Raw genomic sequence first — 13,559 nt, 5'->3', positions numbered from 1 at the left:
TATTTTACTCTATTATTAATGTTATTATTACCTATCAATTATTTTACTCTATTATTATTACATTTATTATTATTATTATTTTTATTACATTTATTATTTTACTCTTATTATTACTGTTATTATTACATTTATTATTTTACTCTCTTTATTATTATTGGGATACGTAAGCACATTTACATTGAAGAAAGTTGGAATAATGGTTTAATCAGAGTTGGACAGTCTTATCTTACATTACAGTTTTACGTGAATATTGCAAAGCATTTTACCTACTGATGCTTCAATTAATGCAATTTTATATCTATTTTTATATTGAAATTTACCAGTAGCTGCTGCATTTCCCACCCTCAGCTTCTACTCGAGTCAATCCATTTTCCAAGTTTTTTTGTGGTAAAATTAGATGCCTCCTCAACTTACATTCTGGTTGGCTTATACTCGAGTATATATGGTATTTAGTTAGGAGATACTAAGTTATTTCCTCTCTTTGTATTTCTTGGTAGCAAGAAGAGACTGAAGGAATGAATGGTTGTTACAAGGGAAAGGCATAGGATATGAAAACACAAATTCAGTCCTTGAGAACACGAAACTTGTGGGGAACTGCCTATGTATTTACAAATATATATTCAAAACTGTGTATGAAGTCTTGGACAAATTGCTTAGATTCTCTATGGAATTCCATTTACAGACTTCTGTGGAAAATTAGTTCTGTAAGATGGATTTAACTGCATTAACAACTCCTAAAAATGCAGTTATGGTAAAAACAAAGGAAAACCTTAATTTTCATCGGAGGCAGGAACTGTCCACATTCAAAGTTTTGTAAAGCTATCTTGGGATTGCTGAGGAAAAGATTTGAGTGTCCCCTGTATATTTATATTTCTGCTTTTATATATACAAAGAGAAGGAGCTGCATCAGAATAAATATTGTATCCCCTCTCCCCAACTTCTTGATCAGTTTAAAATAGGATTATTTCTTTAACTTTTACTGCATGTTAATCAGAGTAGAATTTAAAGTGTTACCATTTTTTTCTAAACTAAATACCTTTTGTTCTGGGGATATTTCAGCCTTTCAGCAGTGAGGGCAAAAGGCAGGAGGTTGCAAGAAAGTATGGATCGGAAGGTGATGTGTCAAGTAGAACCTTGCTTTACCTCTTCCCAATCTTCACAAAGATTCCCTTCCTCTTTTTCCCCCAGAGAGTCAGTCCTTCAGCCGAAATGGTGATGATTGATCGGATGTTCATACAGGAGGAAAAGACCACCTTAACTCTAGATAAGCAACTAGCCAAGGAGAAGCCAGGTAAAGGTGGAAAAAAACTCCTTCATATTTTATTGTCAAAGGCTTTCATGGCCAGAATCACTGGGTTGCTGTGAGTTTCCAGGCTGTATGACCATGTTCCAGAAGCATTCTCTCCTGACGTTTCGCCCACATCTAGGCAGACATCCTCAGAGGTTGTGAACTCTTGTCTGCTTGAGGCAAGTGTGAATGTTGCAATTGGCCACCTTGATTAGCATTGGATGGCCTCCAACAGACAAGAGTTCTTTCTCCCACCCTGGAACTTCCACAGATATATAAACCTCACTTGCCTAGTTTGCAACAGACCTCACAACTTCTGAGGATGCCTGCTATAGATGTGGGGAAAACATCAGGAGAGAATGCTTCTGGAATATGGCCATACAGCCCAGAAACCTCACAGCAACCCACCCATTCTTTGTTTAGAAGTGACTTGTTCTGATTAATAAAGTAAACCTCACCTTATTGTTTGCAATATCCAGGCAGCAACCAGCCAGGCTTTGAAGCTACAAGGCCATTAAATACTAATCAAGGAAGCCAATTACAACATTCACAATTGCCTCCATCAGACAAGAGTTCTTTCTCCCACATTCCACAGATATATAAACCCCACTTGCCTAGTTTCTAACAGACCTCACAAACTCTGAGGGTGCCTGCCATAGGTGTGGGTGAAACGTCAGGAGAGAATGCTTCTTGAACATGGCCAAACAGCCTGGAAAACTCACAGCAACCCACTCCTTCATATCTCTAGTTTCTAAGCTGAAGTATTGAACTACAACTATCATAATTAAAAGAAAATATTTTTAAAATATGTTCTACAATAGACCCACAGGATAAATACAATTTATGTGCAATCCCTGAATTCTATCTTATTGAGTCTGATTCTGAAAACACTTGTATAGGAAAGATTTAAGCCCAATGAAGAGATATGAAACATCAGTTGCAGGGGAACACAAGCAGGAAGATGGTGTTCCTGCTCTTTAGGTGGGCTTAAACCCAATGGATACTGTGAAAACAGAAAACTGAACTCCCAAGTTCTTGGGCCTGATCTATTAGAGTTCTTGTATGTTCATTCTAGGCAAGCAGAGATCTCTTGAGAGCACCTTTCAGGCATCATATTTGTTTTTCAACTCCACCAATCTTTTTTAATAACTTGCCATCTGAGGGCAAGGTCTTATTATCTGTGAGGTCCTTGCTGTGAGATAGTGCCACTCTCTTTCTAGAGTTTGGCCATCCATGACAAAAAATACTTTGAGGGGTTGACCATCCCTTGATTGAAATGTATTGTTGCTCTCCCTGAAGTTTAATATTATCATTTTTTTCGTGTCAGGAGCGACTTGAGAAACTACAAGTCACTTCTGGTGTGAGAGAATTGACCATCTGCAAGGACGTTGAAATTTAATATTATCATTTTTTTCATGTCAGGAGCAACTTGAGAAATTGCAAGTCACTTCTGGTGTGAGAGAACTGGCTGTCTGCAAAGACGTTGAAGTTTACTATTATCCCTTTTCCGTGTCAGGAGCGACTTGAGAAACTGCAAGTCACTTCTGGTGTGAGAGAATTGATCGTCTTCAAGGACGTTGAAGTTCAATGTTATCATTTTTTTCATGTCAGGAGTGACTTGAGAAACTGCAAGTCACTTCTGGTGTGAGAGAACTGGCCATCTGCAAGGACATTGAAGTTTACTATTTTCCTTTTTTTCATTGTCAGGAGGGACGAGAAACTCCAAGTCACTTCTGGTGTGAGAGAACTGGCCATTTGCAAGGACATTGAAGTTTACTATTTTCCTTTTTTTCATGTCAGGAGAGACTTGAGAAACTGCAAGTCACTTCTGGTGTGAGAGAATTGACCGTCTGCAAGGACGTTGAAGTTTACTATTACCATTTTTTTCATGTCAGAAGAGACTTGAGAAATTGCAAGTCACTTCTGGTGCGAGAGAATTGCCATGGGGATGCCTGGATGTTTTACCATCCTGTAGGAGGCTTCTCTCATGTCCCTGCATAAAAAGCTGGAGCTGACAGATGGGAGCTCACCCTGCTCCACAGATTCGAACTTTTGACCTTTTGGTCAGCGGTCCTGCCAGCACAATGTGCCACCAGGGGCTCTTGTAATATTATCCTAGTAAGTGGTGATAGGAGGAGACCTTTCTAGCCTACTTTTCACCCAATTGTAATGTATGGTATTTCTCTTCCAGATGAATATGTTTCCTCCTCTTCACGGTCGCAGAGTTTTGCCTCGTCTCTGGCTCAGGGCTCCCTGCCCAGCAATGTCACCTCAGCTTCTGAGAACCTGAAAGTTCCTCCAGTGCAGATGGCAACGCAGATCAACCCCACAAAATTGGTCATCAAGCACAGCGGAGGCTCTCCCTCGGTTACATGGGCCAAGGCCTCTCCCTCGCTGGATGGTGACGAGGATACCTTACCCTCCAGGAGCAAGCCGCCCATCAAAACTTATGAAGCCCGGAGTCGGATCGGACTGAAACTGAAGATCAAGCAAGAGGCTGGACTTAGCAAAGTGGTTCACAACACTGCCTTGGACCCCGTTCACCAGACACCGCCACCTATCTGCACAGTGATCAAAACGGTGGATCAACACTCGTCCGCTTCGACGGTCACCACTGCCGCCGCCACGACCACGGCCACCTCAATGGCAGGGCAAATGAATGGGACAGTGGACCACATCTCTGCCGCTCCAATGGAGAAAAAACCCATTGTGACTTACTGCAGGCTTCCTCTTCGGAAGACATATCGGGAGAATGTGGATGCCTTCGTAGCAGAAAAAGCCCCCGAGGCCAGCCTGAAAGGTAGTACCCCGAAAGCGGACATGGTGCCAAGCACCCTGATCATCAAGCAAGACGGGGGGTCCAGGAGCGTCATTACCTCCCACAAGACTCACGAGGGTTCCTCTGCGACTGTGGCGGAGAAGGGCAGGCCAGAGGAAAACACCAAACACACCTTTTTCAACCGGAGTGACGCCCGTTCCCTCGTGATGCACGAAAGCCCCGCTGCAGCCAAGACCGACGATTCAGCCAGTGGCCTTATGAAGGAATTAGCGGAGGTTGAGGACGAGTTTTATCACCGGATGATAAAGACCGAGCCCCCTGACCATGGTTCTGCCACTGAACTCACATGGGAGGTGCCCCTACCCCCAGCCAAACGCCGGAAGTCAGAATCTTTCGATGTGGACAATGCCAGCTTCTCTAGCGACAGTCCCCCAGATGACTCGCTGAACGAGCATCTACAGAGCGCCATTGACAGCATCCTGAATTTACAGCAACCTCAGGCTGGGGGTCAGAATACCCGAACACCCTCATCTTCCTACAACTCCTCCTCCTCCCCTTTCTCCTCCCCTGTCCACCGCACAGACACCTACCTTGCCCCCAATCACAACGGCGGCCTTGGAGCAAGGACGTTGAACAGATAACAGAAATGGAAAGTGAGCGGAGACTGTACAAAGTGAGCCACGGACTGAAGCTGGAGCAGCTTCTGCTGGCTGGGAAACAGTTGGAAGCCAAGGTGCCACTCCTTAAAGAGACCCACCAGAATGGGGCTGATACCAGAAGGGAATCGTGAGGGTTTCAGGTGGAGAAGGCCACAAAAAAAGGCCTGTAGAGGCTTCATCCATCCAAGTGTTGATATGATGGGTTTGGGTTGTTGTAAAATACAAGCTGTGGCTGGATTTACAATACACTTGTCTCATCACATGCACCATTAGAAGAAGAGAAAGAAGAAGAAGAAGAAGGTTCAGCAACTGCCAAGCAGGCAGATGGGAGGGGGTTGGATTGGGGCCCATAGGTAGTGTTGGCTGTGTAATATTTAGATTCTGTAACAAATTGCTAATTTGAATCTCTGAATTATGATGATTGGAGTTATTTCCCCCTCCCCCAAACTCCTATTATTCTTTTTTGAGGACTTTTTAAAACAAATCCCATGCCCAAAGCCAGCAGGGAGGCCAAAGCAATGGGGCAGGGGAACAGCTCCGTGGGAGTTGTCATGTGGGGCAATTATGTAATTGATTTTGTCAGGTTTCTTAAGTTATTTTAAGTATAAACTATCTGCTTTCCTTTTTTCCCCACCCTTTTGACAACAAAAGATATATTCTGAACAAAACACAAGAAAGGTGAAAAGTTACAAACACTAATACTCAAAAGCAAATAAAAATGCACGAGTTTGCAAATCAACGAGTTTGAAAGAGGAAACCGGTCTCCTTTCAGGTGCGGACGGATCTGTATTTAACATGGCCATGATGAGTGCAGTAAGGAAAGTTCTGGCAAGAAGGTAGATGTCTTCTCTCTCTCTCCCCCCCCCCCCCAAGTTTGAAATAAAAGTCAGGCTGAGCTCTTCATAAGAGTTGGAACCAACCTAAATCTCAGTGTTTACATATTGTGGCATAGGTGGATGCTCACCTTGATAATCTAGACCAGTTGTTCTCAACCTATGGGTCTCCAGATGTTTTGGCCTTCAACTCCTAGAAATCCTAACAGTTGATACACTAGCTGGGATTTCTGGGAGTTGTAGGCCAACACACCTGGAGACCCACAGGTTGAGAACCACTGATCTAGACAAAAGCAAGAAGGCAAGCAGTTTCCTCCTCTCTGTATGTTTGCGTTCTTAGCTTTCAGGGTTTGTAGTTGGCTCCCGTGGGATCTGTACCTCTCTCTGGCCCACAGCTTTGCCCCTCTCTCCTCGTACAGCTAATTGCACATGACTGGAGTTCTGGGAAAGAATAGGACTCCCTTTGGTGGGTGCTGTAGCTTCTTGCTTTGGTCAGCTGGAGGAAAGAAAGGCAATAATAGCCATACTGGATTGAATCCAGAATCAATTCATCCACATTTCACTTTTCCCCATGGATTTCATTAGGACCTATGTGAGGCTGAATTAATCTAGAACCAAGCTGAATCTAGAACCAGACTGAATTAATCTAGAACCTTGCCACAGTAAAGCAGCTCGGTTAGTCACTGATAGAAATAAAAAGATCCCTCTTTGCAGTTTTAACTTAATTTCCTGTTTTGCTGTTCTCTCTCTTGATTTTGGTTTTTGTCTGTCATTTTCTTTGTACACACCCATGAGGGCCTACTAAATACTGTGTAGAGTAGGCATGGGCAGACTTCGGCCCTCCAGGTGTTTTGGACTTCAATTCCCACAATTCCTGGCGTCAGGCTCCTTCCTTTTCCCCCTCAGCCGCTTAAGCGGCTGAGGGGGAAAAGGAAGGGGCCTGACGCCAGGAATTGTGGGAGTTGAAGTCCAAAACACCCGGAGAGCCGAAGTTTGCCTATGCCTGGTATAGAGGAACTGAGTGCCAAAAGTAAGGGGGCTTGCCTATCAATGGGTTTTCCCACATGTCAAGTGTATTTTTTTTCTGATGAGAATAAAAGAATTCCAGTAACAAAAATCATAATATCATGTCTGGCCGATGGTTTGCAAGCAGTGAGAAGCCATGTTGCTTTCAAATCCTTAGTGTACTTTAGTCTTGACTTCCAAGAAAAAATAAATCCAACCTCATGTTAAAATTTTGATCACAGCAATGAACTGGGATCAAGTATTTCTCCACGTAATAGCTGATGTGAGATGTAGCCTTTGGTTAATACAGAGTTAAAATCAGTCTTACGGAAACTTGATATGTTGACAGTGGCCTTCAGAACAACAAGATGTGAGTTCTGCCTCCATCCTCTCCCTCAGATAATCTAGATTTTTTTTCACAGAAGCATTAAACAGTTATGAGCCCAGACGCAATATCTCCTGTGGGCTTTGCGCTCAGAGTGGAAATAAAGGTGCTGTTATGCCTTCCTTCAGATTCCTCCATTCCATAGTCCTTCCTGTTCTGTCTCTGTGTCTTGTTTTGGGCCTTTTGAAATGCCACGTCTTTCCTCTCTTCTTCCATAGCTTACTGATCTTTGCAGGGTGGACACTATAACACTTAGAAGCTTAGAGGACAACTTTTAACCTGCCTCTGTGAGACCTCTTCTCTCCTTTACGGCTGGACTGTGAGAAGAAGAAAGCCATAATGATGGAGCAGGTGGTGCTTTGTGAGCAGGCAGTCTTCCGTTAGTGGTAAACTCTGCATATTTGAGTTAGCATAGAACTCATTCGCAAGCAAGATAAAAAGTAGGAAATTCTCCTGCCATATACCTGCTTTCTAAGTATTTTTGCCACTTGACAGCTTATTGTAGCCATTTGTAATACAAGGCTCAACAAAGCACAACATTTGAGCAGGTTGAAACCTATCGTGTGTCTGAAGTGATGCTAACTTGTAGTCCCTTTAAAACAGTGGTTCCCAAGCTTTGGGCTTCCGGGTGTTTTGGACTTCAACTCCCAGAAATCCCAGGCAGTTTATGAGCTGTTAGGAACTGTGGGAGCAGAAGTCCAAAACACTTGGAGGCCCAAAGATTGAGAACCACTGCTTTTAAAGTACCCTTGTCTTGATTTATGCTGTGAAGGAATCTTTCTTTCACTCAGTGAGTTCTGCATAACTTGATGGCTCCCATATTCTTCCTCTTTTCTCTTTCTGACATTATATGCCAGATTAACATCTGCAATAAGCAAACTTCGACTGGAGTTATTCTTAACCTTTTTGTTTGCAAGTGTCCTCCATAGTTGACAGTTCTTCCCTAGTCTTTTTCCTTTCCAGTATTTCAGTGTAACACGAATTACACCAATCTTCATTCTTAGCCTTTTTCGAGAGATCCTTTGTGAGGTCCTGAAGGCTTCCAAACTAACATTCAGGTGGCTGATTTTATGTCAAACTATTAACAATAGAAGATCTCTCACAAATGCCCAGACCACGCTTGTCTGTATTTTCAGTGCCAAAATATATGCCTTCTCGCCTACCAAAACATGCACCTAGTACATGCTATGGGAGAAAGTGATTTTAGAGATGGAAGGTTCTTACTGCCTTGAGTCTTGAATCCAAGAAAGTGTCAAGAGCCCAAAATTAACACCTGCATTGCAGAACCAGTATTCTGCTGATTGACGTAGTATACATTTGGTAAAAAAGCTTACCTATGAAATCAGTCTTGAAGGCAATTTTCACTTCTATGAGTTATGGCCCTTGTTTCTTCATACTCTGCTATTTTTCTTCGAACTCTTGGAAGTTGGCTTTCTTAGCTCTGATCCCTACAGGATAGGACAATTTCTCTGCCTCTGTGTTAGATGCATTTACCCTACAATGTGTTGAAAATTGTCTTTCTAGTTCACCTGCTGTGAGCAAGTCTTTAGACTGAATTGATGTTACTGTCCAAAATTGTATGTGTGTGACACCCCTCCCCTTTATTTGCTCTCTACTGATAGTGCCTTCTTTCCAAATTTGGCACTCTTCTTGAACTCAAAACAGACATGTTTGCTTTTGCATACTACAGCTGAAAGAGTTAACTAAATGTTTTGTTTATAAATGCTCAAACTGCCCTTTTAACGATTACCAAAATCTTTTGTGTAACGCCCATTTCCACCCTCTTCTGTGTTTGTGTGTGTGAAGAAAAATGCCTTTTATTGTTATCAGATTGCAGGTGAAAGCTGGGCAAACAACTTATTTGGTTGCCATCTTGCAATAAAAACCAAGAGCAGGATTTAGGCCTAGTAATTGAGACAATTGAAGTCCACCTTTGTCCTTTGGACATGGTACCAAGTCTTCCACATTCATCCACTAGCTAAATTGTCTATTTTCTCCTTCCATTTTTCAAAATTCTGAGTTATTTTTTATTTGATGCTATAACTCCAGTCTCAAAGAGTATTGCACCAGTCTTCCAAATTCTTTCACACCCTTATTTCTATATTTCTTTCTCCCCACCCATCTCCTAGAAGCAGTCCTGAAGCAAAATCTCTCCATTACTTCTCCTTCTCTGATGGTGTTGTAGATCACTATCCTTGTCCAAACTCTGAAAAGCAGGTGTCAAACTCTAGAGCTTTATTTAAAACAGCATTCTGGGGGAAAGGTCCATAGCCTGTGCTATAAGGATGCAACAACTTTTCCAAATGTAGCTTTAACATATTAATAAGGCAAACAATTGCCTTCAGAATATAATCTTCCATTGTGTCACGCTAGCCTTGTTCCCCTTAAAGGCTAGATTTTCACAAAAAAAGTTAGAAGTATGTTCTTAAATCAGCCCCTCAAAGGTATACAGTGGTTAGAACGGGAAATTTCTTGGTGTCCTCCAAAATGGAACATTTTGAAGCCCCTTTTACCCACTTCTTCTCCTTGCCCAAATACTGAGCACAAATTAAGCGAAGCTTTAATGTCGCCATTCTCAAATTGGCATCATCTGGGTCAGATGCACTACTACTTCCATAAGACCTCAAACCAATTGGCCAGGGAGTTTGGGGAGCTCTAATCTAGTCCATTGTAAGATGCAAACTTAAAGAAGATTGCCTTAAAATATCCATCTGCTTTTTCAGTTTTTTTGTTTGTTCATAAAACCTAGAAGTGGGTTGAGGGCTATGGCTATGTCTTATCAAAAGCTGCAGGAACAGGAGAATTAAAGGTAATTCTTTTGAAACGATTTGAAGAATTTGAAGCATGAATAATTTGATAGCCAAAAGAATAGTCCTGATGCTCATGCAGGTTTTCCTAAAGCAGTTATATGAAATTCTTACTGGTTTTGTCCCATCATTGTGTTCTCTGCTGTTTAGTATCTGGCTTTGTACACATTAATATGAATGCACAAACACATGTAAGTGCACAATATGCTTCTTGTTTCCCCCAAAAATTTACATTTGTTCCATTCTCTTTTGCTTGTTTGTACCTGCAGGGTCTAGATTAACACAGAGGAATCTTATACGTGAGATATTTTACATACTGCTTTTCTTGTAAAGGACTTTTGACAGATACTTGCGCAGGTATGTGAAAGTAGAGAGTTGATCAGGATCTAGTTTAACTAGATAAATAAATAGACTGAATCCAGGCCTTTAAAAATTACTATTACTATTCTTATTCTTATTCTCTTGCCTTACTATCAACTGCTACATTTTGACCAAGGACAGATAACATGTAACTAGAATTACAGTGTTCCATTTTGTTTCACAAAAACGCAATGCATAATGTATCTCCACTCATTTTTTTTCCAAAAAATATCTCTGAGCCCTTTCACACATCCCTATATCCCAGAATATCAAGGCAGGAAATCCCACCTTTTCTGCTTTGAACTGGGATATATGGCAGTGTGGACTCAGATAACCCAGTTCGAAGCAGCTATTGTAGGATTTTCTGCCTTGATATTCTGGGATATAGGGCTATGTGGAAGGGCCCTCTCATTGTCAGTGTCAACATCAGACAGCCCCCCACCTCCCAAAAAGAAATAAATAAAACCTAACAGAATGAGGAAGGCAGAAGATACTGTAGGATTTTGCGGTTTGCCGAAGACTGTTTAGCATCAGTCCCCACCTTCTTTAAACTTTCCTGTGTCTTGTGAAGTAGGAAAAATAATTTGTGTCTTTAAAAATGCGGTTTACTGGAAATTAACATTTTAGGGGTGTAATTGAACCAAAAGTGTGGCTAGAAGACCCACGTTTCTCTTCCTGTGTCTTAATTTGTTTCTGAAAGTGTTTCATTACCCTTCTTACCAAACTGCTGAAGAAAACTGTATACCAGAGCCCCTGCCTATGGCTTCTTGTGCTTTATTGCTCATAAATGCACAGTGCCTTTGTGCAAATACAGTTATGTCTCTTGTCAGAACGTGCATGAGGGAATTACTGGATCAGGCAGTAGATTCCATATACAAGATAAGATCCTCCATGAAGGTATTTGAGGCTGACTCTATGGATGGTCTTTATGAACCTGGAAAGAGAAATGGCAACATTGCTATCTATTTATGCTTTGTCTGATCCACAGTTTTATTGTACCATTCCCAATGTAATTTTTTGGTTTGATATAAGGTGATATTTTAAATAACCTTTCTTATGAGGAGAGAAGCAGGTTGGTATGTCCTAAATCACTTTTTTGCCCCCATTTCCTGGCAGACAGTTGGTCACATCCTTTTAGAAGAAGGACAGAAAGGAACAGGACTTTCTTCTTTCAACCCACTTTGTTGCTCTGATCCAGACTCCTGTATGTACCCTGATCACAATATTTTTGCGCAAACAGGGTTTACCAGCCAATAGTTCCCTCCATAAAGTAAAATATCATTCTAGCATCTATTAGAAATTGCTGATGGGTTAGAAAGGTAAGACAGGTTCCTCTTTTGTTGTGAAGAGCTGATGGAGGAACATCCTTCCCAAATAAACATAAGCAGGTCTGGGTTTGAAGCTACTTGCCTGAAGCGTACAATATTCCCCACCTTATAATTCTCTTGTTATTTTAGGGTGGGAGGGAAACATATATGGTTAGGAAGCAATAAGGGATTTTCAAACTCCCAGGCTGGTGGAGTTTCTCTTCTTTTTTATATATAATATATATAAATATATATAAAATGTATATGGCATTGTTTGGCTTTTTTGTTTAGTGTCCTTTTTTCCCTTCTAAAAAGTGCGGATTTGGGAATGTTAGCTCATTTGGTTGCTGCTTCTTCACACTGCGAAAGGGTGCAAAACTCTTCCTTCCCAACAAAAGGTTAATCTCCACTGGCGCTCTTCTTTTTAATGGGGACGTATATTTAACATCTGATTCTTTCCAATATTTTGAAGCATATTAAAGTGACCATTGATTTTTGAATTTTGTTTTATAAGCACAAAAGTAGGGGGGAAATTTCCACCTCTTGAGTGCATATTTAAAGTTTCATTGTTTCTTGTTTTAAGGGAGGGGTATTGGAAAAGAAATGGAAATACGTAGATTGCAGTTCTTGGGAAGCTTCCAACCTGCAGTTAACTCATTGCTCATTTACCATTTCAAATGGGCTCGCTGAGAAGATAAAAGGCCACTTCCAAAAGTTATGAAAACTCATTTAGGTCCTTCTGAAACCTTCGGCTTTCTCACTCAATACCACATAATATGAAGGCTTTCCCAGTCAAAGAAAGCAAAATGTAATATCTCACTTCTTTTAGTATTAAACAACAACAAGAACCCAGTTTTTCTTTCTTCCTCCTGCTGGTACCAGTTTGAACTTCATCACAGTTCAGAAAAAAACAAAATATAGTACTATAAAATAATTTTGTACTGTATTTATTGTGTATAACAATTTTTTTAAAGAATTATGTACATTTAGTACTTCTGTGTAAATTAAATTGCTCTTCTTTTTAAAAATGGTACACGAGTTGGTTTGGCTTTTCTTGAGAGGGTGATGAACATGGACTGATTTGCAGAAGACATGGGAGAGGGAAGGGGCTTTTTGAAAGACTCTCTTGGGTCCTCATCACACTAGAACAGTGGTTCTCAACCTGGGGTCCCCAGGTGTTTTTAGCCTACAACTCCCAGAAATCCCAGCCAGTTTACCAGCTGTCAGGATTTCTGGGAGTTGAAGGCCAAAAACATCTGGGGACCCCAGGTTGAGAACCACTGCACTAGAGAATGAATCCACTTTCAATTCGGTTTCTGCCTCTTGCAGAATCCTGACGTATTTAGTTTAGGGAGGAGCCTTTAACAGCCTCACTAAACTACAAACCCCAGAATTCTGCAGGAGGCAGATACCGGATTTAAAGTAGATTCATTCTCTAGTGCGATGAATTAGTTGCTTGCATATTACAAAACGATCTTGAGGTGATGCAAAACAAGTGTTGTGTGGTGGAGGTTCCTTCTTTGGACGCTTTTAAAGACAGGCTGGATGGCCATCTGTCGGGGGTGCTTTGAATGCAATTTTCCTGCTTCTTGGCAGGGGGTTGGACTGGATGGAGCTCTCTTCCAACTCTATGATGCTATTATTTTAAAACCTGATGCAGCTGGACAGCATGGGAGATGGCTGAGTGCGGAGGTGTGTGTAAATACAATCCACTGAGAAGGGAACACCACACATAATGCAACATGAGTTGTATTGCAAGCTTTTATTCAAATTGATTTCACTACAGATCATGTATATAGAAGTATAATGAGTGAAAAAAGCTGTTGATTATATGTCAATTGGAATCAAATGATTTTATAAATCTTATACTTGCATCTCAGAATCAAATCTTAATAGTAATTTTCCATAAATTGCATTTAGTGATTATTCTCATAAAGATGGCTGGATCAGCTCTTCAGAATCAGGACGCGGCACTATGTTTCTTTACCTGAAAAACAGAAATACAAACAGGTGAACTTCCATTTTACATTGGAGTTGAGCTTTTATGCAAAAGGTAGGCAGTAGAAAAGGTCATCAAATGTTTTGTGGGGTGGTGGCAGTGGCGCTGATTGCAGTGGTTGGTTCTTTGGTAGAATG

General features: G+C 41.2%; 1 protein-coding gene across 7 annotated transcripts in view; it reads left to right on the top strand.

The window, feature by feature from the left end:
* LOC132780200 (BRD4-interacting chromatin-remodeling complex-associated protein) overlaps positions 1-12,453 on the top strand; it is a 120,570-nt gene extending 108,117 nt beyond the window's left edge. For all 7 annotated transcript variants that reach the window (XM_060783775.2, XM_060783771.2, XM_060783776.2 and 4 more), the window contains 2 exons: positions 1,189-1,291; positions 3,480-12,453. In XM_060783775.2, coding sequence (XP_060639758.2) covers positions 1,189-1,291; positions 3,480-4,708 — 1,332 coding nt within the window. In that variant the 3' untranslated portion in view covers positions 4,709-12,453. The remainder of the gene's footprint in view (positions 1-1,188; positions 1,292-3,479) is intronic.
* Positions 12,454-13,559: the final 1,106 nt, after the last annotated feature.

This window comes from Anolis sagrei, chromosome X (genome assembly GCF_037176765.1).
Source record: "Anolis sagrei isolate rAnoSag1 chromosome X, rAnoSag1.mat, whole genome shotgun sequence".
Lineage (NCBI taxonomy): Eukaryota > Metazoa > Chordata > Lepidosauria > Squamata > Dactyloidae > Anolis > Anolis sagrei.
The sequence above is the reverse complement of the archived record's forward strand: the minus strand, read 5'-3'. Positions and strand labels throughout refer to the sequence as shown.